Below are 27874 nucleotides of genomic sequence, written 5' to 3'. Positions count from 1 at the left end.
GTTTTAGTTGCTATATTTTTACGTAATTGAACACACACAAAATAACTACGCCAGAGCTAAAACAATTTATTAAATGTATTGGTCAAAACTAAACACTCTTAACGTGCAATCAAATTTCTACTTCATCATCATCATCATTCCAGCCGAAAGACGTCTACTGCTGGATATAAATCAAAAATCTTTAAGCCGGTTTCTACTTAGTGGCTGCTTATTTTCATTTCGTGGTATTTGAAAGTGCACAAAAAAGCGGGTTAGGGGCAAAAAGAGAAGGAAAAAAAAATAAAATGACTTCTTTTCATTCACAAGCAATTCATAGGCTTCATTTTTAGTTTAAGTGTTGAAATAGTAATTTTCTTAGATTAATTAATTTAAAGGAAATAATTTAAAGTATAGTGCAGTACAGAGTTCAATTTAAGCGAGAATGGCGGATTTTCTCGAGTCAGAGGCGGAGGAGAGCGGGGTTAGTATAAATGCTGGGACACATATCATGATTACGTTGGATTGTCGGGTGATTGTCTTGTGCTAATTGCAATATTTTTGCTTAGTTGGACTCTGAGGAGGACGAGCAACCTTCGAAGCGTAAGAAGGTTAAGAGTAAGGTCGCCGTTCAAAGCGACGATGAAGATGAAGACGATGAAGGTTAGTAGACGTTTTTCTGATAATTGCACTTAATCTAACTTATAGATTCTACTTAACATATATTTACGGTTCTATAAACACCTACCAATCCGCCGCACTGCAATTTACAACGTTCCCAGTATTAAAAATGCTCCAGAACTACCTATTTTCAAATGACACACTTGTTTGGCATTGTAGTGCAACTCATTTTTAGAGCAATTTTATGACTTTAGATAATGGTTGTTATCGTAAATATACTTACAAAATATACCTGACAAAAATAGTAATTTATTATAAATTACTAATCTTATTGAAAAAAAATAAGGCATTCTTATCATTATACTTTTAGAATTTATAACCTTAAACCTTTTTGTTATAGATGACGAAGAGCGTCTCCGTGAGGAATTAAAGGACCTGATTGATGATGCACCTATTGAAGAATCAGGAAGTGATGGAGAAGACTCTGATGCTAGTGTAGGACCAAAGAAACGAAAAAAAAGTGATGATGAACTTGACGATCGATTGGAAGAAGAAGATTATGATCTTATTGAAGAGAATTTGGGAGTTAAAGTTGCTAGGGTATGATATTTACACAAGTTAAAACTGTGGCTTACCACCTTTGGATAAATGGATGGGTTTCATGGGGATCATGTTTTGATTTAGTACATTTAGTGATACTGTTGCAATATGCCTAAAAGAAATGAACATAGCTTAGAACAAAGTGTACAGACAACTTTTGTATGAGCAAGAGAAATCACAACGAGTAGAATCCTGCACTCTCAACATGCAAAATAGGCGCTTGGATGTCGAGTTTCGGATGCCAGCCTGTCATACCATATCATACCAAGGGAAATCACAGTTACAGATTTCTAAAACTGAAATGTTTGCACCCATTTATGCAATATGCTATTAAGCTATTCACCATTAGTGAATCTGCTCATAATATACACAGAATAGGGTGTAAATGCATCACCATAGTTTGTGGAAACTGAATATTAATGAGACATATTGGCTCATTGTCAAATGCTAATGCAACAGATTATCATTGACAGACTTTCAAAGATTTTTACCCAATCCATGCATGCATTTGATAATGATTGAATAATTTGCATTAAAATTACATTTTCCTAAGACCATAATGTCCCTAGAAAGTTGAATGAACATGTACCAGTTGATTTGGAGCTAACTTTTGGCTAGGACTAGTACAGGATCCATATTGTATTTTTTTCTGATTATTTGATGTTTGTGAGTACTCTTAGCAAGACAATTATTAAACATGTAGAGAACACACTGCCTAAGTTAAGCTATATTTTAAAGAAAATGTTGGTGATTTTTGTGTTCTTTAGAATAAATTCAAGCGTCTGCGTCGACTGGAGGATGATGACAGTGATAATGAAGGTGCTGATTCTCAGCTTGAGAGAGAAGTAATTGCTGAGTCACTATTTGTTGGAGGATCCGATGAACAGGTGTTTAACTTTATACATTAAGTTTAGTTTTAGTGCCATTTTCCGCTAAGCGACTAGCCTCTGGCTGCTGACAATGGGTATGGCATAATGACTTATTTGAAGAGAAAAGAGTAGCGCGCGACCTACCGCCCGCGGCTAATCACTTAGTGGATAATGCGTGTAAGCTCTGATATGGGAAATTATTTACTCTGCTAGTTTCTCTAACCAGTGACATTCTTTCTTCTGTGAATTTACTTGAAGCATTTTCTTTTCTTATGCATAAAGCTAAAGAATGGAGTTTTGAAGTGTTCTTTATTTCCTGAACTATATGATTCTCGTTGATATCTTCAAACAATGAAATCTGGTTATGATTAAAGTTTAATTTCACCTTATTGAATGTTATTTTGCTTATCACAAATAAAGGGATTTTTTTAAGAATTTAACTCTTTACAATAAAACTAATGGAAGTTGTTGTTTGTTGTTACTAGTAGGAACTTCATAATTAAAATAAAACTAGAAATTACTTGACTGGACCTTGAAAGAACCAGAAACCAATTCAAATCCACTTTCTGATTTAACAATGATAGGATCCTTTTGTATGTAAAGATCCTCCTGTATGTTAAATTTTACCTATATAATAAATCATATATTGCTTAAGGATGACGAAAACCAGTCAGAGTCGGCGGCACCTCGTGAAATGGAATACGACGACGAGAATGAGGAAGAGTCCGATGCCGATGACTTTATAGTTGACGACGACGGCAAGCCTATCAAGAAGAAGGCACGGCGTAAACCTATTTTTACTGACGCGTGAGTTACTTTTGAGCTTTTTCTTATACTACTATAAATGACAGAAATGGCCATTGAGTAACTACTTCTAAAGTGGATTGTAACAACAAAAAAGAGATGTTAGCTGCACTTGTTGTTTGTATGTTCATAACGGTTCAACTCTAGATATATATCATTAAACTTAAACAGTAATAAGTTTGAAGCTTATTTTTTTTCCTTTTTTCTGAATAGATCTTTGCAAGAAGGTCAAGACATTTTCGGAGTGGACTTCGACTACGACGAGTTCGAGAAATATGGCGAAGAAGATTATGAAGACGAAGAAGATGACGATGAATATCTTGAATATGATGAAGAAGAAGATGGTAAGATAAATATAATCTGTATGCCGCGCGTATGTTTTGTTTTATGGAATTCAATCGGGGGCTGTTAGACGGTCCACTTGTTGGATTTTGGCTCGCGCATCTTACAGACTTTTGCGATTCTAAGGAAGTTTTCTTTACCGTCGTTAATGCATTGTTGTCGGATATACAATATGCGTGCCAGTGCAGCGCCCAGCTTGCTGTGCCTATGCCATGAGATAGTGACAGTTACCTTATAGAATATTTGTATACAAAATGTTGTTTCTTCTTGTGACCGCTAGAGGCGCTGTATAATTTGAAGTAATTTACGCGGTCGCTAGCGACAACTGTCACAGTAAACTCGCGGTAGAGGCACTGGAATACATCAGGGCATGTTGCGGCTTTGCTGTAGCAATGCATAAGTTGTTGGTAACTACTCATATAGTTGTAGTTTGCACTATTATATATATACATATATAATAGTGCAAACTACAACCTACCACTATAATAAAACAGTTCTATTTGTAATAGAGCATTTGATACACATGGCAACACACATGTCTTAATTGAAAATGAAATGCATAAAAAAGTGTAAATGGTCTTCACAAAGAGCAATGATAAAATATGGTAAAGAATATTTATTATAAAAAATATTATATCATACTCATAAGAATTACATATTCTCGTACTGAAAACCTTGACTAATTCAAACTTACAATATAAAAGAAGCGCACTAACATAAAAAGTTAATAAAAACATATGTAGGTAGACAAAAATACAAGCCAACACAGATATACGACACGGCAGAGCGTACTAGATGCGGCAATGACACGTTCAGTAATGTGTAAGTATGATGATAAAACTAGTGTCCTCTAATGAAAAATCCCAAACAGACATAAGACTGCAGTACTAATTAATATGTTTTAATTTATTCTAATTTCTATTAAGAATTAATAATGAATTAAACTTAATAAAAAAAATTCATTCAATAAAATAATTTGTAAAACTTAATGTAGCGTAAATTGGAATGTTTTCTTTGTAAAATTAAAAATAAAGTATTTAATTAATAACTATTGTAACTATAGTGGAAAAAATAGGGTGGTTTGCATCAATATTAGACATAACTGGTTGAAGACTGTACCACCTCAGTCAACCGTGACCATGGGACCTGTAAAGGACCCGAAACGTCGGTTTGTTTGAAAAAACAAATATACGCGATTTAAATCCGGAAAAATAGTTTCATTCCTAAAACTAGTGTCCATTGACGCAACTAACAAAATGCAGTCACTTTTGAAATGTGTAATTAGTTAATCGAAGAGGCAGTGTTTTGTATTCTGTTTGGTTTGAGGGTTTTAAATAAAATAAAACAATAAATAAATGTAACATTTTTTCAACAATATTATTAATACAGTAATCAACTTTGAGCTTTCAAATTCGCACCGTCACATTGTTGTTCTGCAAATGCCGCTTAGAAGCGTTGTCAATACACAAGAGACTTGAGACTTGAGACTTGTGGGCAAATAATAAGCCCCGTGGTAGGGATTGTGACCTCCCTGGACGCCATTAGCTCAGTGTAAATAGGGTTCCGTGTGATGGCGCTAGAAGAGCTCCATTTTTAGGATTTTATCGGAAATTACTTCATACATGTTGTTGTAGGTGAAAGAAGAAGACAGAAGAAGGGCAAAGCCAAACGACCGAGTAAGAAATCTATCTTTGAGATTTATGAACCCAGCGAATTAAAGAGGAGCCACTTTACAGATCTGGACAATGAGGTTAGTACTTTTGCTTATTGCTATAAGTTGTAAATTCATTACATAAACACATTTTTGTGTACTACCTCCTTATCGTTTACTATCTATAGTGGAAAGTATTTATTTTTCTGAAATACGTCTAACCTGTATTATGTATGGCAAAAGATCTATTAATAATCTCAGTACAAAGTACTAAAAAAACTAACCTCAAAAGTTCGTGGAATTACATCTATTTACCAAGTTTTATTGAAATCGGTTACCGGCAAGTGCGCGAAACTGAATTCATCCCCTAGTTTCCAGTTTGCTATCCTTAGAGGTGAAATATTTTCTTCAAATTTAAATGGGACCACTACTAAAGTACTCTCTTTCCAACAAAAAAGAATCATCAAAATCGGTTCACAAATGCCAAGAGTTATCGCATAACATACATACAAAAACAAAAAGTCGTATTCAGAACCTCCTTTTTAAAGTTGGTTAAAAACTAGAAATATTTTTGTTATATATATTGTTTTTAAACTAGTGATGTTTATACAGCTCTGTATCTTTTTGAAAGTCAAGAGAAACGTGTTGTTACTTCAAATATCCATATCGCTTGCAGATTCGTAAAACAGATGTGCCCGAGCGCATGCAAATTCGAGAAGTGCCGATCACAGCCGTGGAGGAGGGTAGCACGGAATTGGAGGACGAGGCCGAGTGGATATACAAACAGGCGTTCCTTAAACAGCCCGTTTCCAAAGCTGATTCGCAAGAGGCCCGCGAGAGGTCTCGCAGGTAAAATAATATATAACATTGTATAATTATTAATACAAAGATCGAAACACTTAGAATAAATTTCTTCGAACCAACGTCTTCGTCAACGTACCTGGCTGAGTGAAGAAATAGATTTCTCACAGATGGCGCTACGGCAAAAAAGTCGTTAAAAACCAAAACAAAGATCTGCAAAAAGCACCTAGAAGAATTCGTAAGGTCCGCTGGTTCGTTCCGTGGTTTAGTTGGCATAGCGTCTGGCATGGTTTGCTAGAAGACGTTGGTTCGAATCCAGACTTTTGTATTAATAATTGTAACAAACAAAGTAGTGCAGTAATTACACAAAAAAAGAATTGAAAATCGAGGTGGTGTAACATCCTGGTATTCAATGAAAAGCTTAATTATGTACTTTAGTTACTTAGAATATTTATATTGCATGAATCAATTCGCATGAACCATCTTCAGCATGTTAATGTGAGTTCTGATACCTGAAGTTCGTTTCGGCTGTCGCCACTACATTATTATCAAATTTTTCGACCAACTTTGATTATGTCATATTTCATAATAAGTTGAAGCCTATTGTCCATTATGCTCTTTTCCAAAACGGGATTAAACGCGATACAACAATATAATAGCTAATTTCCATCTAGCTATTGTCCCGAAGTTTTACCCAAGTTGCACAGGCCGTGGTCACGGGCTGCCTGATAGATAAGTAATAAATAAATAATGCATACACCCATAGCTCCGCATTAGGGAAACCCTGTATCGCGGGTACCATGGACACAAATTACACGAAAACTCACTTGAGAAATAAATGTAGGCCATACAAACATTTCTCCCGGCCCGAGAATCGTTAATCCTTATGGTTTTTGTGTCACCTATACGATTATGTAAAGGCAAACGTACTTAACGTCTGCAATTTACAACTTGTAATAATTATTGCAGAGGCTCAAGTACTGTAGTAAAAATCCGGCAAGCTTTGGACTTCATGCGGAATCAAACATTAGAAGTGCCGTTCATAGCGTTCTATCGCAAGGAATATGTGCAGCCTGAACTGAGTATAAATGATTTATGGAAAGTTTACAAGTACGACGCCAAGGTAAGACTTAGTTTTTCAAATACAATTATAACATAATTAAATTAAAGGTATGAAGCTTGAGCTTTTATTTGCTTTACAATATATTTCGTTATATATTTTCTAAAACAATTTTAAACCACACATACGTATCTGTGGTTTTAAAAAATGAATATTAGAATAAATATGTATATTTGTATCATCTGTTTTCCAGTGGTGCCAACTGAAACAGAGAAAGGAGAATTTACTAAAACTTCTGGAAAATATGAGAGAGTTTCAGCTAGACAAGGTGATGCAAAACCCTGATGCTCCCATTCCTGACAACATGAGGCTTATTAAGGATGAGGATATTGAAAGGTATACTGTGTTTATTTGACTGTGTCCATTTTCTATGATTATGACTTGCATGTAACTTAGTTTTTGTTTGCAAATCCAGTTGATGAAAGTAATAATAGTGAATACACGTTTGCCACAGTTGCAACTTGACCATCCTTCATTGTTTTATTTCAGGTTGAAGAATGTTCAAACTCCCGAAGAACTCCGAGATGTCCACACACACTTCTTACTTTACTACTCTAATGATCTGCCCGAGATGCAAAAGTTGCAGCGAGCTAAGGAAAAGAAGATCGAACTTGAAGAGAGAAAGTGAGTTTTATTCAATATATTATATGCTATGAACCGTTATTCGAGACCTATAGAGTGAGACAGCAACACTTGCGTCACCGCAAACGGCCCCCCAACACGGGAGCCACTCCACCCCACTCCCAGCGGCACTAGTCGGGACGGAGGTGCGCGCAGCTCATCACCACATACGGATGGTCTCGTCACATTGGCATCGAGTTTAAAATTAAACAACGTTGTTGTTCGTTAAATTTAAAATAAAAAAATATAAAATGGGTTAAGCTGTTTGCTCTGCGGAAGAGTTAGACATGGGTAAAACCCCGGATCAAGGCGAGAGGCAGCAGAGCGAGCAGTGCGCGGAGCCTGCTGCTGGCCCAAGTAAGCAGCGCACGGCGCCTGCAGCGGCCGAGAAGCGCCAGCAGCGCCACCGCGCCCGCGCACGGTCCCTAAGAGCACGTGCTCGGCGCGGCGCAGAGCCCAGCAGTTCCAGTAGTGTCTTTAGTTCTACATCGTCTTCGGAGGATTCCCGGCGGCATATGCGGCGTCGTCGTTCGTCGAGGCGAGTGAATTCCAGGGATCGCGATTTTCAGTGTTTGTCGCAACAAAATTTGAGAATACCTTAAAGAACCAGTGTGCTAAAAACGATCAAACGATGAAATTGAGAAAAATCGCGCGCTTGCATTTTTGGATGTATTGGTCAAAGTCCGATAAGACGGTTCACTTGGTCATTCTGTGTACAGAAAACCAACTCACACGGACAAATATTTACATGCCACTTCACATCATCACCCAAAACACCTACATTCGGTCATCAGGTCATTAACCAATAGAGCTTATGATCTTTGTGATGCCACTACCACCTACCCCAGGAACAGGAGCACGTTTAGACGGTTTTGCGACAGAATGGATACAAAATAAAAACATTTAAACCAATACACAAAAGGAAGAAGCAAATTGACGTACAGAGACTACCAGTTTTTCTGTCCTATGTACAAGGGGTGACAGATAAAATAGCCAGGTTGCTAAGGAAGTTTTCCATAAAAACTGTTTTCACCCCCATAACCAAAATAGGAAAACTGTTACGTTCACCAAAAGACCACCTTCCTTTACAAACACTGGGTGTCTATAAAGTGAAGTGCAGTTGTGGGAGCTCGTATATCGGTCAGACTAAACGAACAATTGTCGATCGTATGAAGAAACACATCCGAGCAGTAAAAAACAATGATGCACAGAAGTCGGCTATAGCACAACATCTCACACAGACTGACACTAACTTCTGGATCGAGTTGCATAGCCCCCAGGTACTCTCGACAGAACGTCACTACATACCACGGTTGGTACGAGAAGCCATCGAGATCACGAAGTACAAAACATTTAACCGTGATGATGGTTTTAAACTGTCCAGTGCATGGAATCCGGTCCTTAGTGCGTGCAGTAATAAAAACAAAAACACCTCGAGATCAGTTTCGCGTGTGGATACAGTGAGTGTGGTTTGTGTGAAAAAAGTGAGTGACAATGGTAACGCCACAACAAATCGCGATGAAGGTAGTCGTCGACAGCGCAAGAGGGTAGACAGATATGTCTGCTCTTAAAGCTGTCATCTGTCGCCGTGCAGTCAACCCGGACCATGGAGCGTGCATCCGTTCCGAAATATTGGGAAAATAAAAAGAAGTCATACCGTGGTAAGAAACCTGATATTAGTGATAATCATTTAAAAACGATCAAGCTAGTGATACTGATTCCGACACATCGTTACAACCTTCCGAGAAATTAATGACATCGCTTTTTGAAAATGAACCGTTACTAAATAAACCGAAACAATCCAAAACGTTTCATTACGATATTAACACGAATTTAAAAGAACCCACTGTCGAGAATTCGTCGGATAGTAAGCTTGTTTTACTTTCCAAGTTGCATCATTTCGATACAAACGAATGGGAGCGTGTACGATATGACGAGACGGAGAAAAAATACCTGGCCAAACCCGGTTTTTACGACATGGATGTGAACACTGAACTTCGCTATTATGATCCCAATTCATCTTGGCTTAAACATCTAGATTGTTCTTTTAGTGCCATTACTCATGCTTTGCTTCAGCAGCATGAAACTTTTAGAAGTAATTTGCAGCAATTAATTGAGTGGTCACATTCCGCTACCTGTGTTTTGAATGCTGAAACACTATGAAAAAGTTTCCGAACTTTTTACTAGAAATTCTAACTTCATGAAGGTTTCTGAAGATTTGCTTCAGCTTGCATGCGGTGAGCTGATGCTATACAAAAAAGACGTGACAGTATTTTGTCAGGTGTTAAAAACAAATATATTCGTGAGGATTTACGTAAAATCCCTCCAACAAATGCTAACCTGTTTAATCCAGAATTATTAAGTAACTTCTTGCAGGAAACTGGTGGGACTAACAAGGTATTTACTAATAGCAACAAGCGCTCAGCGGTTAAGCCCATTATGTCTATGCCGAATAGATAGGATCTCTCACGTAACAAACGACCGCGGAGGTCAGTTCGCGAGCAGGATGTACAAGAGCACAATGCCTACGGTCCTTCATCGAGCAAAGGTAACAAGGATCGCAGTTTTCCATTTGACAACTCTGGCACTAAACGCGATGTTAAGAAACAGAACAAACCTAATCGCAAAAATAAATTCGGCAATAGTCGCTTTCGGAAGTGACTACAAACAAAACTTATTTTAAGGCGGTTCTTAAAAAAATTATTTACATATTTGGCAAAATATGGCCGCTCCCGATCACGTAATCAAGATCATTTCTGGTTATCGCATTCTTTTTTGCAAAGTACCCCCACTTGTCAATCACAATCAACTTCTTTGTTATCAAACACAAACGAGTGCTGCGATAACCGAACAAATTTTAGAATTAAAAAAGCAAAAAATCCCGCACCACAAACGCCCAGTTTCGTATGCCCTATGTTTCTAGTAAAAAAAATCTGATCAAAGACATGTTTAAATGTTTAAACCTCAACCTTTATCTAGCTCAGTTCAAGTTCCGATTGATAAATATACAACGAGTGCCAGAGTTTTTAAGGAAGACTGGGCTGTAAAAATAGATCTAACACAGGCCTATTTTCACATTCCGATGGTCCAGCTCCATCAACCATTTCTCAGAGTCCTTTACAAATCGCACGAAATGAGAGATCCCGAGCTCCTGCAGATCACGAGCTTGCCATTCGGACTGTCCTCAGCACTCGTAACATTTGCAACTGTTACGAACTGGGTTGCGCAGCTGTTGCGCGGCAAAGGAATGAGAGTGCTTGTCTACTTGGACGACTTTCTCATTGTGAGTCAATGTTGACAATTACTTATATAACAAGCTGCAGAAGCTGTACGCGTTCTATTGACATTGGGATGGACTGTCAACCACAAGAAGTCCGTACTGATCCCGACACGTATAGTAGCCTAACTATAGGTATTACGTGGAATATCGAACACAATTTCAAATGTCTACCTGCGGACAAACGACACAAAGTAATGACAAGGTTAGTCCAAACACTAGCTATGAATGTTTGGAGTCTGAAAGATGTACAAAGCATTCTTGAAATGCTAAACTTTGCATCATTTGCCATCCCAAGAGGTCGTCTTCATTGCCACCCCTTACAAATGGCTTGTGGTCTATTGCCAGAAGACCAACCACACTGCAAAAGACCACTCCATCTCGCAGCCGCGAAAGCATTGATTTGGTGGCAGGGAACGCTCACGACGAGCACATCCATTCACCCGAGACTTGTCGCTCACTTCCTGACGACAGACGCGTCCGGCGACGGTTGGGGAGCAGTTATCGACGGGACTGTGAGCGGTGAGTGAGCGGAGGCACTTGGCGCGCAGAACAAATATCCTGGCACAGTAATCTCAAGGAAATGTGAACAATAATTCACTCCGTTCAAACACACCTACACGTTCTGCGGAACTCGACTGTTCTCGTTCAGTCCGTCAACAAAAGCGTAGTGGGTTACATACGCAACGAAGGCGGTCTGCCCTCATTACATTCCCGGACATTTGAATATGGAGGCCGACAAACTCTCGCGTCAGAAGTTAGAAGGAGAGTGGACGCTATCGGCGGTAGCCTGTCACATAATATTCCGACGATTCGGAAAGCCACAAATAGACTTATTTGCCTCGAGAAGTGCTCACGTATTACTGCGCTACTCAACTCGAGATTGCACCGATTCGAACGCCGAATTTCACGACGCATTCAGCAGAGAATGGTCGTTTCAGATAGCGCGGGTGTTTCCTCCGCCACACCTCATACCCCGTGTCGTGGCTCATCTCAACACAGTCAGAGTACGTGCTAATCGTGCCTGGTGGCACAAGGTGTTCTGGCGTCCCGATCTCAAACGCAGGGCCATAGCTCCTCCGTGGTCGATACAGAACCTCAGACACAACCTAATAGATACGCCGACACTGCTGCTAGAGAAAATTCATCTAGAGGCATGGTTGGTGAAGGGTGGGCCCACCTATTATCAGATTGGACCTTAGAAGAAGTTAACTTGCTAGATTCGAGTTGGCGACCGTCTACGAGGAAAGTCTACTCTTTAGTGTGCTCCAAATAGCGAAACTGGTGTATCACAAGCCAGGTTAATTTCTTAAAACCTAGCGGGCCACAGCTGGCAAAATTCATTGCACATCTTCATTTGAAAGAAAAGCTGTCTTATAAAACTTATTTTAGTTTACAAGTCCACAATTTCAAGTTTGACTGACCCCGATTCTGAATTTCTAAGTGGTAACCCTATTGTGAAACGAATCTTAAAATCTATTTCTGTAGCCAACGTAAAGGAAAACCCTCAAGGGCCAACGATATGGGACCCACGAAATATAGTCGACTGGTTATCGGCTAACCCTCTGACGAATGAAACTTTATACGAGGTGTCACGACAGACGGCTCTTATCCCTCTCCTCGCATCCAGTCGGCGAGTACACGACCTTACTCTTCTGCGCATCAACTCCGAGCACTTCAAGGATGGTAGCGACTACATAATCCTGCATCCCGTTTTCGGTTCGAAAACCGACTACTATGTGCACAGGCAATCGTCGTGGAAATTCGTAAAAACCCATAATGACGGCATTTGTCCCGTGTTCTGGGTACGTAAGCTCATTCAGGTGTCAGCTTCGCGACGAGAAGGCAGCGAGTTGCCACAACTCTTCATAACGACACGCGGACAGGCGCGCGCGGCGTCGCGCACCGTGCTGGGTGGTTGGGTGAAGTCTTTGTTGCACGCAGCCGGCGTGGTCGCCAGCGCGGGCAGCACGCGCAGCGCCGCCGGTCCTAATGTACTCTTAATATTTACTTGTTCAGTATACATGTTGGGCTATTTTGTGTTAATTTGAATTAAAAGCATAAACGATTACCACAATTTTCATTTACATATATACTACCTATGTACATCTCAGTGATATACATAGTAGTATAATATCACACGTTGGCATTTTCCATAAGTATATAGCTCACCACCAGGCGATAACAAACACATCTCACTCTATAGGTCTCGAATAACGGTTCATAGCATATAATATAATGTTTTACCTGAAATTATAACAGTTATTATATGCGGAAACCTTATTCCAGACCTATATTTCCAATTCTGCCTGTTGGATTTTTTTTCTTTCTATGTGAGATTCTATGTGACGAGACGATCCGTATCTGGTGATGAGCTGCTGATGAGCGAGGTGGAGGGGAACGTTGGGGGGCCGGTCGCGGTGACGCAAGTGGTGCTGTCTCACTCTATAGGTCTCGAATAAGGTTTCCGCATATAATAACTGTTTTAATTTCAGGTATAACATTATATTTTGTAAGTCACCTAATAACGTTTTGTGATTCAGCAATTATGTCTTTTAAAGTTTGTAACTTGTTATAAATATACAAATTTTGTTATGGAAATTACAAGCCAACAATAAACAACCTTCGGTGCACAGGAGGGCGGCTCGAGAAGAAGCGGAGAGAAACGGTGAGGACCCCGAAGAAGCGGCCGCGGCTGTAGAAGCAGCAGAACCTGAGGAAGAAGAGCAATCTGAGGTGCGATACGCCGTGCGCTCCGGACCATATGAGCTTTGCCGGAAGGCTGGCCTTGGTAAGTTAAATTTATACTGTACAATGACGATATACAAGTAAGACATAATTTTAAACAGACTTAAGAGTCGTTTTTTTAGTAAGCATACTTGAGTTTCTTCTACGCATGCCTACATGAAAAATTTTACATATTCGAAACAAAATCCAAGTCATAGGAAAAGTACTCTAACATGGCTAAACTTATTGTTGTTTTATGTAGAACCCCTGGCGAAGCAGTTCGGACTGACACCTGAACAGTTTGCCGAGAACGTCCGCGATAACTACCAGCGGCACGAAGTGGAACAGCCGCCTGTACCACCGTCAGAAGCAGCCGCTCCTTATGTAAGATTGGACAAGATTTTTTAAATTTATGTATATGACTTGGACTTCTAGATTCTTTTACAGTCTGCATTGGACTTGGCTGATGTCGAAGTACCTGTGCCATTGCTGCATGTTGTCATTCTTATAGAGTGCCTCGTATTGTTACATAAAGTTACATAAAGGGACATGTGGAAGATCATTCACGAGATTGAGCAACTTATTTTTTTTATTTATTTCTTGAATCAGGCAACTATGGCTTTATATTATAATATATACCTTAAAGACTAAAATACATTATGATATATTTTAAAACTAATCTACACGAATTGCACTTTTCGGCGACGTGAAGCGCAATCTGGTATCAGGAAAACCGGCCGCGGTATCACCGGTATACGACACCCTTCGGCCAAAGCCTTCCGTCATGTAGGTGAATAGATGAACGGTTGGCACTTTAACCACAAACGAATTAAAATTGACGTTGTGGCGAGACTCGAAACCCTCGATCCTCAGAGTGTGTAGTTCGTTTTCATTCTGATATACTGTAACTATTACACATATTACTTTCAGGTGGGTCAGATAGGGTCTGCTGAAGAAATACTCCGCCGCGCAGTGTATATGTGCGCAGTGCAACTGGCGCGCGAGCCTCTATTGCGGGCGACGTTACGGGACGCGCTTCGGGAGAGAGCCACCATTTCTGTTCGCCCTACGCCGAGGGGTATGAAGGAAATTGATGAGAACCATGCTTGTTATAGGTACGTATGTGACGATACTTTATCACTTTTGTGGAATATTGTAAAGCTCTTTGTCAAGAACACATATTTTTTTGTCTCCAAAGTTTCACCAGTCGTGTTTTTGTTTTACCATTATGTTGGTTAAACATTTAGGTAAGTGTTACCTTTTATCTTTACTGAAAGAAATCAAGTTGTTTCAGACACAAAAAAATAATAATATCCTCGTAAGAACGTGAATTGCTGGTTTTCAAATTGTTAGAAGTATTGACTGCAGCCAGTTGATTACCACTGCACGCATTAACTACAGATCATATTTTCTCATTCATTCAGGCCATATTTTCTCTTATAGCATAAAATACCTAAAGAAAAAACCTGTTCGGGACCTGACTGGTGACCAGTTCTTGAAGTTAACAATGGCAGTTGAAGACAAGCTCCTTGAAATGTCCATCAGCGAGCAGATCGAAGGAAACACTGGTCCCAGCTATTTGGAAGAGCTTAAACAATTGTATCAAAAGGTGATGAATTGCGTTACTTTTAGTTGTTGTTATAGTGGCATTACATAAATTCCAAACTTGAACTCAACTTCCATGACGCAGGATAGGTGCTATAAAAATACAGTGGTGCTTTATGAAGCGATTTAATTTTCCCTCTAGTAAATGTCCTTTTGTTAAAGAATGATGAAATTGAAATCCTAAAATATGTTTAAACTTGTTGAATTAAAATAATAAACTCAAATATTGAAGCATAATTTAAAGAAAAAACTTTTTCTGTTACGCATACGCATAATCAATATTTTCGTTTGTAGGACGAGTTCGCGGCCACTGTACAAGCCTGGAACGAACTTCGTACAGAGGCTGTAACCATTGCCCTAACCAAAATCGTCATGCCAGAGCTGCGACGGGAACTTAATGCAGTTTTATTGCAAGAATCTAAAGAATATGTACTCAAGTAAGCTTTCAACTGTTTGCTATGTTTGTGACAATGACAAAATGGTATTTTACATGTTGCTTTGAACATGCATAATATATTACAGGTGCTGTCGTCGGCGTCTATATGACTGGTTAAAAGTCGCTCCCTACGAGTCCAGAGTGTCGGATGACGACGACGAAGAATGGGATGCCTCTAATGGTATATAAAACTTAGTGGAGATATATATCATTTATATACACAAATTTTTACAAGGCCTTTGGCAAAGTGTATCATGAGAAACTTTTTTAAGTGTCTGCGATTAAGAATTACGCATTTTTACGATACGTATTATTCTTTTTTCATTATTATATTATATATGTTTTTATTATATCATTATACAGGGTGGGGCATGGGAACCTCCCACATTTCAAGAATCAGCTGTAGGGGAATGGGTGGGTGTAGAGGAGGGGGGTTGGTCTCGTTCGGAGTCGTGAGTGATGTAGTTGTCAGTCGGCAACATGCCGTGGTCAGGAGAACAACGTGCGTTCATTCTCGAGACCTTTTTCAAAAATGGCGAATCTGTAATTGCCACTTTGAGGGCGTTCCGTAGAAGGTACAGTTTGTCATCGTCTGCTAGTGTTCCTGACCGGAAAACAATATTGTCTTGGGTGAAAAAATTTAGAGCAACATCATCTGCGCTAAATGTAAAGAAGAAAGGCCCAGCTGTCACCGTTAGAACCCCTGCAAACATTGCTCGAGTGAAGGAGTCGATCGAACAGAGTCCTACGCGTTCTGCGCGAAAACATGCTTCTGCTCTTCAGATTTCGGCGAGAACAGTGCGGCGGATTTTGCATACCGACCTCAATTTACACCCCTACAAGATCATGGTTGGCCAGGAATTGTCCCCAACAGACTGGGGGCGACGTGTTGAATGTTGTGAAGCGATCCTTCAACTAGTGCCTCCCACTGCTATTTTGTGGACTAGCGATGAAGCTCATTTTCATCTGTCAGGGTGTTTGAATAAGCAAAACTTCCGTTACTGGGCAGCTGAGAACCCTCGAGAACTTCACCAAAAACCTCTTCACAGCCCCAAGGTCACAGTCTGGTGTGCACTGTCGTCTATAGGCATCATTGGTCCTTATTTTTTTGAGGAGGGTGGCGTCACGATTACTGTAAACTGTGACCGGTACTGTGACATGCTTGAGAATTTTTTTAGGCCAAAGATCGCAGAATTTGGTGTGGAATATGAACGTGAGAGCTTCTGGTTCCAACAAGATGGTGCTACAGCACACACAGCCCGTCGTTCACGGGCTATTCTCCAGGAGATGTTCCCAGGGCAGGTGGTCTCCTTGCATGAGCCCATTCCGTGGCCCCCGCGCTCCCCCGATTTAAGCCCTTGTGATTTTTATCTATGGGGTTACCTCAAGGCCGAGGTATTCAAACATCGTCCAAGGACCCTGGTAGACCTCAGAACCGCAATCGAGGAAGAAATCGCCCAGATAACCTCCACCACACTTGAGAAAGTCGTGCGAAACTTTCACGAAAGGCTCAATATGTGCGTTGCCCGGCAAGGCCATCATTTACAGGATATTATTTATAAAACATAGTGTAAACCAAACTACATAACGTTAACTTTTTTTATAAATAAAAGTTTTGACATTATCTCACGTTCTTTTCATTTAACAACCCTTTGAAATGTGGGAGGTTCCCATGCCCCACCCTGTATTTTGTTCATCAGGAATCAACAGTACAGGACTTAACTTATCTTTGGTGTTCTATAATTATCGATTCTTGTCCTAATGGTTACGTTTACTATACACATAAAACAAAGAGATTTTTCTGAAAGTGGTATATTTTTCACAGGTCTCAGAGTGCTTTCAATTGCTTACGTACCAGATCGACAGCATTCTGCTTTTGCCTGCCTCGTGGCAGCAGGCAGTGAAGTTGTCGATCATTTACGTTTGCCACATTTGCTGTATCGGCGTAATTCTTATGATGCATTGGAGAGAACTAATAAAGAAGCTGACATGACTGCGCTTCGAAGGTGAGCGCACGTCGATTTTGTTTTAGTAGGTTTGAAAAATAGCGATACAAAAGAGAGAATAAAAAACTCATACCAGTTAATAGTCTTGTATTTAAATTTCCTCGTGTAAAAGTAAAATAGTAAATTATAATTGTATTATGAAAATGTTGTTCCTCTTTAGATTTATACTTCGCAAAAAGCCGCACGTAGTAGTAATCGGTGGAGAGTCCCGCGAAGCGCTTTCCATAAAAGAAGATGTATCCGGCTGCATACAACAGCTTATAGAAGATGAACAGTTCCCGCGCATTCCTATTGAGATAGCCGATAACACTATTAGCAAGATTTACAGCAATAGTATTCGCGGAAGGGTATGTACAATAACAAGTATTCGTTTTTTTACTTAGTATCAATGTAATAATATAAATATTAATAATTGGGCAAGACTCCTTAGATGTATATCACATTGTAGCATATTTTCTTTTTTAGAATGACTTCCGAGAATACCCAGACATATTACGCCAAGCAATCTGCCAGGCACGTTTACTGCAAGATCCTCTAATGGAAATATCCCAACTTTGTGGTCCAGACGAAGAAATACTTTGTTTAAGATATCACCCTTTACAAGACCAAATAGCGAAAGAAGATTTAATGGAGGGGATTGAGTTAGAATTTGTGAATAGAGTCAACGAAGTGGGAGTTGATGTGAACGAAGCTATATTGACGGGACGAGGGACAGAACTTCTACAATTTGTGTGTGGTCTTGGGCCAAGAAAGGCTCAAGCATTGATTAAGTTGTTCAAGCAAACAAACCAAAAGTTGGAGAACAGAACCCAGTTGGTCACAGTCTGTCACATGGGGCCTAAAGTGTTCATCAATTGTTCAGGCTTCATCAAAATCGATACAAGCAGTCTTGGAGATAGTACAGAGGCATACATTGAAGTTCTAGATGGCTCTAGAGTGCACCCAGAAACTTACGAATGGGCTAGAAAAATGGCTGTAGACGCTTTGGAATACGAAGACGAAGACGCTAATCCTGCAGGCGCTTTAGAAGAGATCCTAGAAGCTCCGGAAAGATTGAAAGATCTAGACTTAGACGCATTTGCGGAAGAGTTAGAAAGGCAAGGTTTCGGTAATAAGAGTATAACGCTTTATGATATCAGAGCTGAATTAAACTCCAGATATAAAGATCTTAGAGTATCGTATCGATCACCAACGCCTGAGGAGTTATTCGATATGTTGACCAAAGAATCGCCGGACTCCTTCTATGTGGGAAAGATGGTTCTTGCAACAGTTGTCGGTATCACGCACAGGAAGCCCCAAAGAGAGATGTTGGATCAGGCCAACCCTGTAAGGAATGACGAGACTGGATTGTGGGAGTGCCCATTTTGTCACAAAAATGATTTTCCAGAATTGTCTGAGGTAAGATTTTGAGCTTAAATGTAGATTCATTACATGTCATGTAGCATATCTCGCGTTTTACCATATTTTCTTCAAATTCAAATTCAAATTCAAAACCTCTGTCACTATAGAAAATAATTTCTTACGTACATAATTACTAATGCCTTATATTTTCCCAGGTATGGAATCATTTCGACGCTGGCGCATGTCCGGGACAAGCGACAGGCGTCCGGATACGGCTAGACAACGGTCTTTCCGGTTACATTCACATTAAAAACCTATCGGATAGACACGTCGCCGACCCTACAGAGCGCGTGCGCATCGGCCAAACTGTACATTGTAGAATTTTGAAAATAGATGTTGAAAGGTTTTCCGTGGATTGTTCATCTAAGACTTCTGATTTATTGGATAAAAATAATGAATGGAGGTAAATTGTTATGTTAATTTAGTAGTTCTTATATGTATTTGAAATTGTTTCGTAACAACTAACGATTTCTCTTTGTGACTGAGGGAAATAAAGACCCGTCATTGTTATTAATACAAAGATCGAACAAACACAAAGAAAAATTCCTTCGACCCGACTTGACTCGAACTAGCGACTGTTGCCTCAACGTGGCTATCGCTCTGCCAACTGGACTATGGATCGATTCAGCAGATCTTATGAAATTCCCCATGTGTTTGTTGTTGATCTTTTATTGGGTTTAAACGGCTTTTATGCCATAACGCCTCCTGTGAGAATTTATTAAAGTTTCTTCTAGTGGAATATTTTCGCATAAAATAGATGAATATTATGATAGTAAAAACATAAAATATTCAATAAAAATAAATTATTGCATTAAAGAACCGTGTCATAAACGAAGGGTACAAGTGAAAAACTAATTATTTTGTAACGTTTTAATAGGTAGTAATGATTTTTTAATTGATAAATCAGTATTACATAATATGTTTTTGTTATGATAAGAAGTATTTTTCTGCTGTTTTGGTAATTTGATACTGTAACGGACTGTCGAAATTATACTTAAACTTTCTGAAAAAAAAGGGAGTCCTAATTATTCACTTGTTCAGATGTAGTAATAAATAGTACATAACTTCTATTACGGTATAATAGTGATTGCACAATTAAATATCTATTCTAATTTTTAGACCACCAAAAGACCCATATTATGATCAAGAGGCAGAAGATAAAGACGTCCGCAAAGATGCTGAAGCCAAACAAACTAAGGAACGATTGCAATACGTCAAACGTGTCATAGTCCATCCTGCATTCCATAATATTTCTTTTGCCGAAGCAGAAAAGTTAATGGAAAATATGGCACAAGGTGAAGTTATTGTACGGCCTAGTAGTAAGGTAAGGACATTCCGCAATAGATATTTGGAAAAGTACTTTATGTACCGTAAATTAAAATGCTAATTGATTTCTGTTTATGTTCAGGGATCCGACCACTTAACAGTGACGTGGAAGGTAGCTGAAGGTATTTGCCAACATATTGATGTACGAGAAGAAGGCAAAGAGAACGCTTTTTCTCTAGGTTAGTTATTTATCATTGTCTATGATGTTATGTTGTTTTAATTTGAACATTGTCTAACGTTTGAATTTTTACTTCAGGTCGAAGTCTTTGGATTCAAGGCTCAGAATTTGAAGATCTAGATGAAATCATCGCTCGCCACGTGACCCCTATGGCTGGCCACGCTCGAGATCTTATCGCCTACAAATATTACAAATCGCTCGGCGGCATGCGAGATAAAGCTGAAGAGTTTCTAAAAGAAGAAAAGTCTAAAAATCCCAACAAGATTCACTACGTCATTTCTGCGGCTAAGAATCACCCTGGAAGGTTTTTATTATCGTACTTGCCCAGATCGAGATGTACTCACGAATACGTATCGGTGACACCGGACGGGTATAAGTTTAGACAGAGAATGTTTGATTCGCTCGGAGGGTTGCTCAAGTGGTTTAAGGAGCACTTCAGAGATCCGCCGCCTTCGGGCACCCCCGTACAACGTACTCCTGCGATGCGTACTCCACACGGAATGACGTCATTATACCATACTCCTGCTGCTCACACGCCCGCGTTCCACACTCCCGCACACACGCCCGGGCCGGCGTACATCAACACGCCATACACGCCGTCGGCGCAGACGCCGTACATGACGCCGTTCGCGACGACGCCGCGGCAACCCGACTTCCTGACACCAGCTGTGCCGCGACACAAGCCCGTGGCTATGCCGGTGCAGATTCCCGTGTACACCGAGCCCGCCGATTGGCAGAAGGCGGCTGAAGACTGGGTGCGTCTAGGGGGGCACAGGTCTATGCGCGACACGCCCGCTACGCCGCGAAGCAGGTAAGAAACCACGTTCTAACACAGTCGGATTGAAGGAATTTTCGTTTGTGTTTGTACGATCTTTGTATTAATAATAATAAGAACTAAACTAGTAGTGTTTTCACAAAAAATAGATGAATATCATGATAGTAATAACATCACGATATTCGATAAAAATATACATAAAATATCGAATTAATAAAATTGTACGATTTAATCCCGTTTCCATCACCCCTATGTTGTAAATTGCAAATATTCCCATGAAGCGTTACGCTTCCACATTTATATGGCGAACGGGTTTGGAGTGGAATTCCTTGCCTGCAGACTTAAAAGCTAAAACTTTGGCCTTTTCACTGTACTGTTATTGTTATCCAGAGCACTAAGAGCGGTTACACTCGGCGACATTTAGCAGCGATGCAAACGCGGTACTGTAGCTAATCGTCTACCATTACACACGCGCGCGATTTTAAGCAGCGATGCAAACGCGAGGCAACGCGACTGCATTTATAGGCAAACGCGCGATTGCATTAATGCAATCGCGCAAATCGCAAGTGTAGCGATGCAATCGCGCGTTTGGCTATAAATCGCAAGTGTAGCGATGCAATCGCGCGTTTGCATCGCTGTTGTAAGTCGCCGTTTGTAACCATTCTAAGTGGTGGTGTTTGTCGTTGCAGCGAGGGTAGCATGTCGACGCCGCGCCAGTCGAGCCGCACGCCACGCATGGACTCACGGTCGACGCCGCGCCACGAGCTGTCTCGCACGCCCCGCCACGAGGGCCGCAGCACCCCGCACGGCCACTCTCATTCGGGCCGTTCGTCGCGCGCCCATTCGGTCCGCTCCACCCCCCACACCAACACCTCCCCGCGCTCAATGTCCCTCGGCGACGCCACGCCTCTCTACGATGAGAACTAGACTGAATCATAATCGGAACTCGTGTTTTTATTTTTCTACTACTTGGATCGCGCGTCCGCGCTCTGTGGATTAAGCTTCGTCTTCGAATGGGTTAGGTGACAAGTTTTCAAGATCGTGCTGTGCAGGTTTTCTCTCAAATACCATCGAAAACGAAGAGTAACAGACGGTTATACTGACAAGAAATTTATAACGTTAAATCTTTACATTATTTATGGGTAATATAAGCGTACTGAGCGGTGGCATTGCTTCGTAAAAGTGTCGTCTTAAAGTTTATTCTGAATGAAAGACTATGAAGGTAAACAATCGTGATAAATAAGGATCACATTTACGCTATAATAGTAGCATAAATAAATGCGAGCTAAGCTTTTGCTTGTTGGATATATTTAACATTCGGAAAGGTGAAATTATATTTTATCACATTTTGACACAGTATACTTTCTTTAAAAATTCTTGTAGATATCGAGTCTTGACGAAATGTGTGTAATAATTTAATTATTTTAATTGCTGATACGGGATTAGTTTCTAGTTCCATGGGAAGTAACCGTGAAATATTGTATTAAGTAGTTTAAAATTATGAATTTGCATTTTATTAAAGTCGTATATTGTGTATATGTGCCGAAAAAATTCAGTCATCTTTGGGTCAAAACTTTGTACAGTATTGTAATAACGCTTTCACTAAGCACCGATTTCCAGGAAGTAGGCCGTCGAACTGTAAGTTTTGACTAACTAGTCCCAAACACTTCAGATAAAAAAATATGATCTGCGTATGTAGAACAATACATAGAAAGAATTTAAACGAAATCGTGATCCACGTGTATTATAATTACTTGTTAGTTTTTCTTTACAATGCAATGTAAAGGTATTAACATCTTTTATATGATGTGTTTACATGTTTAATAACTCTTCACTTTTGTACTAGACAGAGTATTAACCAAAACATCTGTTAATCGTTTTCTGCGCTAACACAAGCAAATGTGTTACATTTAAAATGGGACAGAATACAAAATATTCTCTACATGGCAAAACATGAATTAATCTTATGAGTTGCGTCGTGCCTTCACATTTTATCTGCACACAACATTGTAATAAAACATTGTAATGCGATTGGGGACGTAGACAATTACGTAAGCTCCTATTTCTACATTCATTTAAACGTGTCAGGATTTATAGACTACAATTAACAAATAATTTATTAGGTGGTATTAGGAAGGCAATGTTTTCCTCATTTAGTTAATCATTTTCATAATCATCTTTAGAACTCTGCTGGTCGTAACATCAATCATATTTCGTGCTCTTCATGTTCAATTTCTGTAAATTCTACACAAAGTAGGTAATTTATTTTTTAAGTAGCCTAATTCATCTTTAGCCATGTAGTGATCTAGAGAACAATGCCTTGGATATGGTTAGTGAAGTAATGGTTTGCAATGTAAATAAGTTACTGCAGCCGCTGCCGTGACTTCCTGATAGAACGGCTAGCCGTTCTGTCGAAATGTAACGTAAATAAAATTATGACAAACCGTAATGTCTTTTGTTTATTTATACTCCTGACACATCTTGGATATGCCTCTACTTAAAATTGTTCACCAAACAAATTGTTCACGTAATGTACATTTACACAATTAAATCTGCGCCGCACCCTTTGTTTTGGCCGTTTCTTCATGCCCCTACTGGGTGCTCCTTTTTGTTGTTCTGTTTTGAGGCGAATATGTGAACCTTAGGCACAATTTACATTGCCGCGGAACGATGTATCAAGATACGAACCATAAAAAGCAGAATTCTCGCGCTATCTCTAGTTTGTGCGTTACACAATTGACATAAAAGTTCATTATGCTGTTTTCTTTTTACAAAAATTCGCTTCCATTCCCTTCCGCGGTAATATCGAGGGTTAGTGTTTTTAACATAGGACAGTGTTTTTACTACGTAATACGTATGTTGTTGGGACTTCAATGGTATAAGAATTTCATGTATATAGTTTTGTGAACCCATATTTAAAGCGAAAAAGACGTGGATTTTTTTTCTAACCGGCTCAAACCGACTTTGCGTTAGTAAGTGTGCTTATATTAGTGTATTTGACTATTTCTCAAAATAATTGTACGTAACGAAAAGGACGTTACAAAATATTACAAAAAGTTTTAACATTAAGTTTATTATACATTGGCAAAATATAATAGATATAATAACACTTTATTGCATGGCATTCTTTTTTGCATCATCGAAGTCGGGTAATACCTGTGTACACTCAGCTTTATTCCATTATGTAACGCATAAAAATGTTACGAAATAATAGTACAAATATGATCATAACCGAGTTTTTAAATGCCAATGATTTGTTGTAACCTGATATTACTAATATAATACACCTATTAAACATTTGATTTACGTGTATTACGACGGGATAAATAAATCAATACACCTTATCATGAAAAAGTTCTTTACTATTAACGCTTATTAGTTTGTGTATTAACGTCACGAAAATATACAATTTGACCAACACATTTGGACAGATCACAAACTACTAATACAGGACAGATAGTCATGAAAAATATGGCCGAGGACGCCAGACCAACAGCTAATAAGGTTTTTTTTTTAATTTATTGCTGGCCATGGAAACAAAGTCCTTCAGCCGAAAACATAAAAATAATTATCAAGGAAAGCTAATAAGGATGATTCTAGTGTTGCCCGTATAATAAAATCTAATGGATGAGTTCAGAAATTAAGTGAAAGTGGAAATTAAGCGTAACAAACATTGACTTACGTAACAAAAGAAAAGTAAATCGGTATGACTAATTTTATTTTTGGCATATTACTTAAATTTTTGCTATGAAACCGCATATCAAATCACTTTAATACAGAAACTACATTCAATCAAGGTCTGTAATACAAAAAATTGCACCTTATTATCGTGATATTTCATATTTTATGAAGTGAGAAACACTTGAGGTAAGGGGGTGGCAATTTTATTTTTGTATGAAGAGTAAAAAACACAGTTATGAAAAAGTTAAAATAATAAATGAATTACTAAGATTACATTTTTCGTTCTTCGTAGTATTAAAAACTAACGTGTTTTTTCTTTAAAATTTTACTATTTATTTTTGTACTGTTGACTGAATAACAACAGTACTTTTGTTGACTATTTCGGGGCACATCCCTTTTTTTTGTAAAAGTGTATATTATATTTTGAGAAATAGTCATTTATGCGATTAGATATGTACTACTTGCCTATTTATTTAAATTTCAATGAACTGTGAAAATACTACGGTACTGCTCGATGGCTGAAATGGTTAACAATAAGTGCTATTTATTTACATACACATTCATATTGGTATTGATGTCAACAAGTTGATTTCCTCGGCATTATTTTCTCAGGAGAACCTGCCTTACGAATGAGTAGTAATGTTTAATCAATGTGCAATTTGCGTACCTAATTAAATATAGTTATCTTTGAATTTGCCTTCTTTGCGTGAGGTAGTGTACTATGTGTAAAGTACTACACTCTTTTGAAAAAAAAAAACGGGCACCTAAGCAAATAAGGTATTTGACTGTCACCTGCAGTAAATTTTATTATTTAACTAACTAGTATCCTCAGAAATGAATATGCAGAAAATCGTTTCAGCAAATTTTTTCTATTAATTTCGATTAACTAAATGAGAAAATGTCGTTCTAGTGTCAGTGGTCAGCAGAATAATACTCGTTAAGTGAAATAAAAATTAAAAGATTTTTTTTTTTAATAATGGAAAGGAAAAATGGTAACAAGTTAGTAATGTGTGTGGCCTCCTCTTGCCAAAATCACAGCTTGTATTCTTCTAGGCATGCTTTCGAGGATATTGCTTAATGACCTCTTGTGGAATATTCCCATTCCACGGCGATGAGATTTTTTAGCTCCCTCTTGTTTTGTGGTGCTGTCTGCGCTGACCTTACCAGCCACTTGAGAACATCTCAGACAATCTCTAATGGATTGAATATACGCTTCCACATCGCCAGAACGGTGGGCGCGAGGGTTGTCAACCATAAAAATGGAATCTTCTCCAATAATAGTCAATGCGGGTTGTACGTGAGGAATTAGGATCTCCGTCATGTATCGGTGTGTATTCAATGTGCCATTTTCGATGAAGACTAACTTCGTACGGTCCATCGAATGAATCGCTGCCCAAAACAACGGAGCCTCCGGATGCGATTCGTAATATATATAACAACAAATGACATATTTTAGTCGATATAACGTTCAACAGATATAATTAATTTATGGTGTTTGGTGGGTAGACATTTGACCTATTCTTGCATGATATGAAGGTCACTGGGTATACTACTTGGTACTTGGTACTTGGTGCAACGGGCTGGTTTCCGCAACTCGACGACAAAGCGCCTATTTTGCGTGTGGTGGGTGCAGGGTCCTACTCGTGCCACCCAAGCTCCTCCAGGAATCTCAGCAGCCTCCTTGGTTTGCTGAAGACTTCGGGGAGCGACCTTGGCACTCCAAGGTACTTTGCCCTGTAGTTGGCCAAGCCGGAGCATTGGAGTAGGATGTGCGCAGCCGTTTCCTCCCCCTCCATGCACGCTCTGCATAGAGGGCTGTCTGTGATACCTAAATTGAAAAGGTGTTTATTGTATGGACCATGACCCGTTAGGGCGGCAGTTAGAGTGCGAAGCTCTTGCCTTTTAAGTTTAATTAGTATACGAGATAGACTGGCATTTAGCGTTGGGAGTGCTTCCCTCGCCTGTCTACAAACCGTAAGGGTGGTCCATGTATTATTATGTGAAGATTTTGTACCTTTGTGTATAGTTGTTCTGGACCATTGGCAGGGGAGGGACACTATCGGTTCTGGTCCTACAGCGTCCGTCTCCGACCCTTTTCTGGCTAGTTCATCTGCCGCATCATTGCCACGTGAGCCGCTGTGTCCTTTAATCCACTGTAGGGTTACGTGGTTTTGTATACATACCTCCATGAGTGCTTGATGGCATTCGTAAATGAGCCCTGAGTTTATGTCATAGCTATTCAGTGCTTGAAGTACTGACATACTGTCGGAGAGTATTCGAATGGAGTAGTTCTTTACTCTTCTCGCTATGATTGCTTCTGCCGCCAACTTGATGCCCATGCATTCAGCCTGGAATACTGTGTTGTGGGCACCAAGCGGTGCTGATATCCTAATATTGAGGTCTTCTGAGAATACCCCAGTACCTGTTCCTGAGTTTGTTTTAGATCCGTCAGTGAAGACTCGGACCTCTCTGGGGTTCAGTCCTTCGTTGGGATCTTCAAATAATTGTATCTTGTATTTTTTGTCAAAGATGTATTGTTTTGGGATCCTATCCACAACCGCCTCCAGTAGCGGTTCCTCATTGACAGTCTTGTAAAGGATTTCTGTGTGTGGGGTCCTCATGTGCTTCCAAAGGCCGGCTCTGTTTAGACGCACTGCTGTTGACGCCGCTTCCTGTCTGATGAACAGTGGGAGGGGTCGAAGGTCCAGCATTGCTTCGAGGGCCGCAGTTGGAGTTGTCCTCATGCAGCCGGTCGTCGCCATGCAGGCGAGTCTTTGGAATTTGTCCAGCTTGTCGGTTGCAGTTGTCAGCTTGGTTCGTGGTCACTGGGTATAATAGACGATTGATATAACAGCTTTCAGTCTAATATACCGATGGCATAATGTCTTCAGATATAATGGAGTATAATGTTGAATGTGAATGTGTGAAAAAAAAAAAATTAATAAAATCCAGTGGTGTTTAGGTACAACGGTGAATGAAACGAATGTGTTTACATTTCCTAGTTGGTTCGACCTCCTCCTGTGGGTTTAGGTTAGGTTAGTATATGACAAAGCTGCC

General features: G+C 39.5%; 1 protein-coding gene across 1 annotated transcript; it reads left to right on the top strand.

The window, feature by feature from the left end:
• Positions 1-421: 421 nt before the first annotated feature.
• Positions 422-23570, top strand: LOC113235923 (transcription elongation factor SPT6). Its single transcript, XM_026471845.1, has 25 exons — positions 422-460; positions 546-639; positions 998-1197; positions 1965-2084; positions 2722-2873; positions 3084-3214; positions 4847-4962; positions 5540-5712; positions 6634-6787; positions 6978-7120; positions 7274-7408; positions 13319-13473; positions 13672-13793; positions 14340-14524; positions 14853-15018; positions 15309-15451; positions 15537-15631; positions 17276-17456; positions 17617-17803; positions 17922-18854; positions 19013-19260; positions 19977-20181; positions 20266-20362; positions 20440-21172; positions 21826-23570. The coding sequence occupies exons 1-25, from the start codon at positions 422-424 to the stop codon at positions 22061-22063; spliced, it is 5145 nt and encodes a 1714-aa protein (XP_026327630.1). The 3' UTR covers positions 22064-23570.
• Positions 23571-27874: the final 4304 nt, after the last annotated feature.

Source organism: Hyposmocoma kahamanoa, unplaced genomic scaffold (genome assembly GCF_003589595.1).
Source record: "Hyposmocoma kahamanoa isolate Upper Pololo Valley unplaced genomic scaffold, ASM358959v1 88, whole genome shotgun sequence".
NCBI lineage: Eukaryota > Metazoa > Arthropoda > Insecta > Lepidoptera > Cosmopterigidae > Hyposmocoma > Hyposmocoma kahamanoa.
The sequence above is the reverse complement of the archived record's forward strand: the minus strand, read 5'-3'. Positions and strand labels throughout refer to the sequence as shown.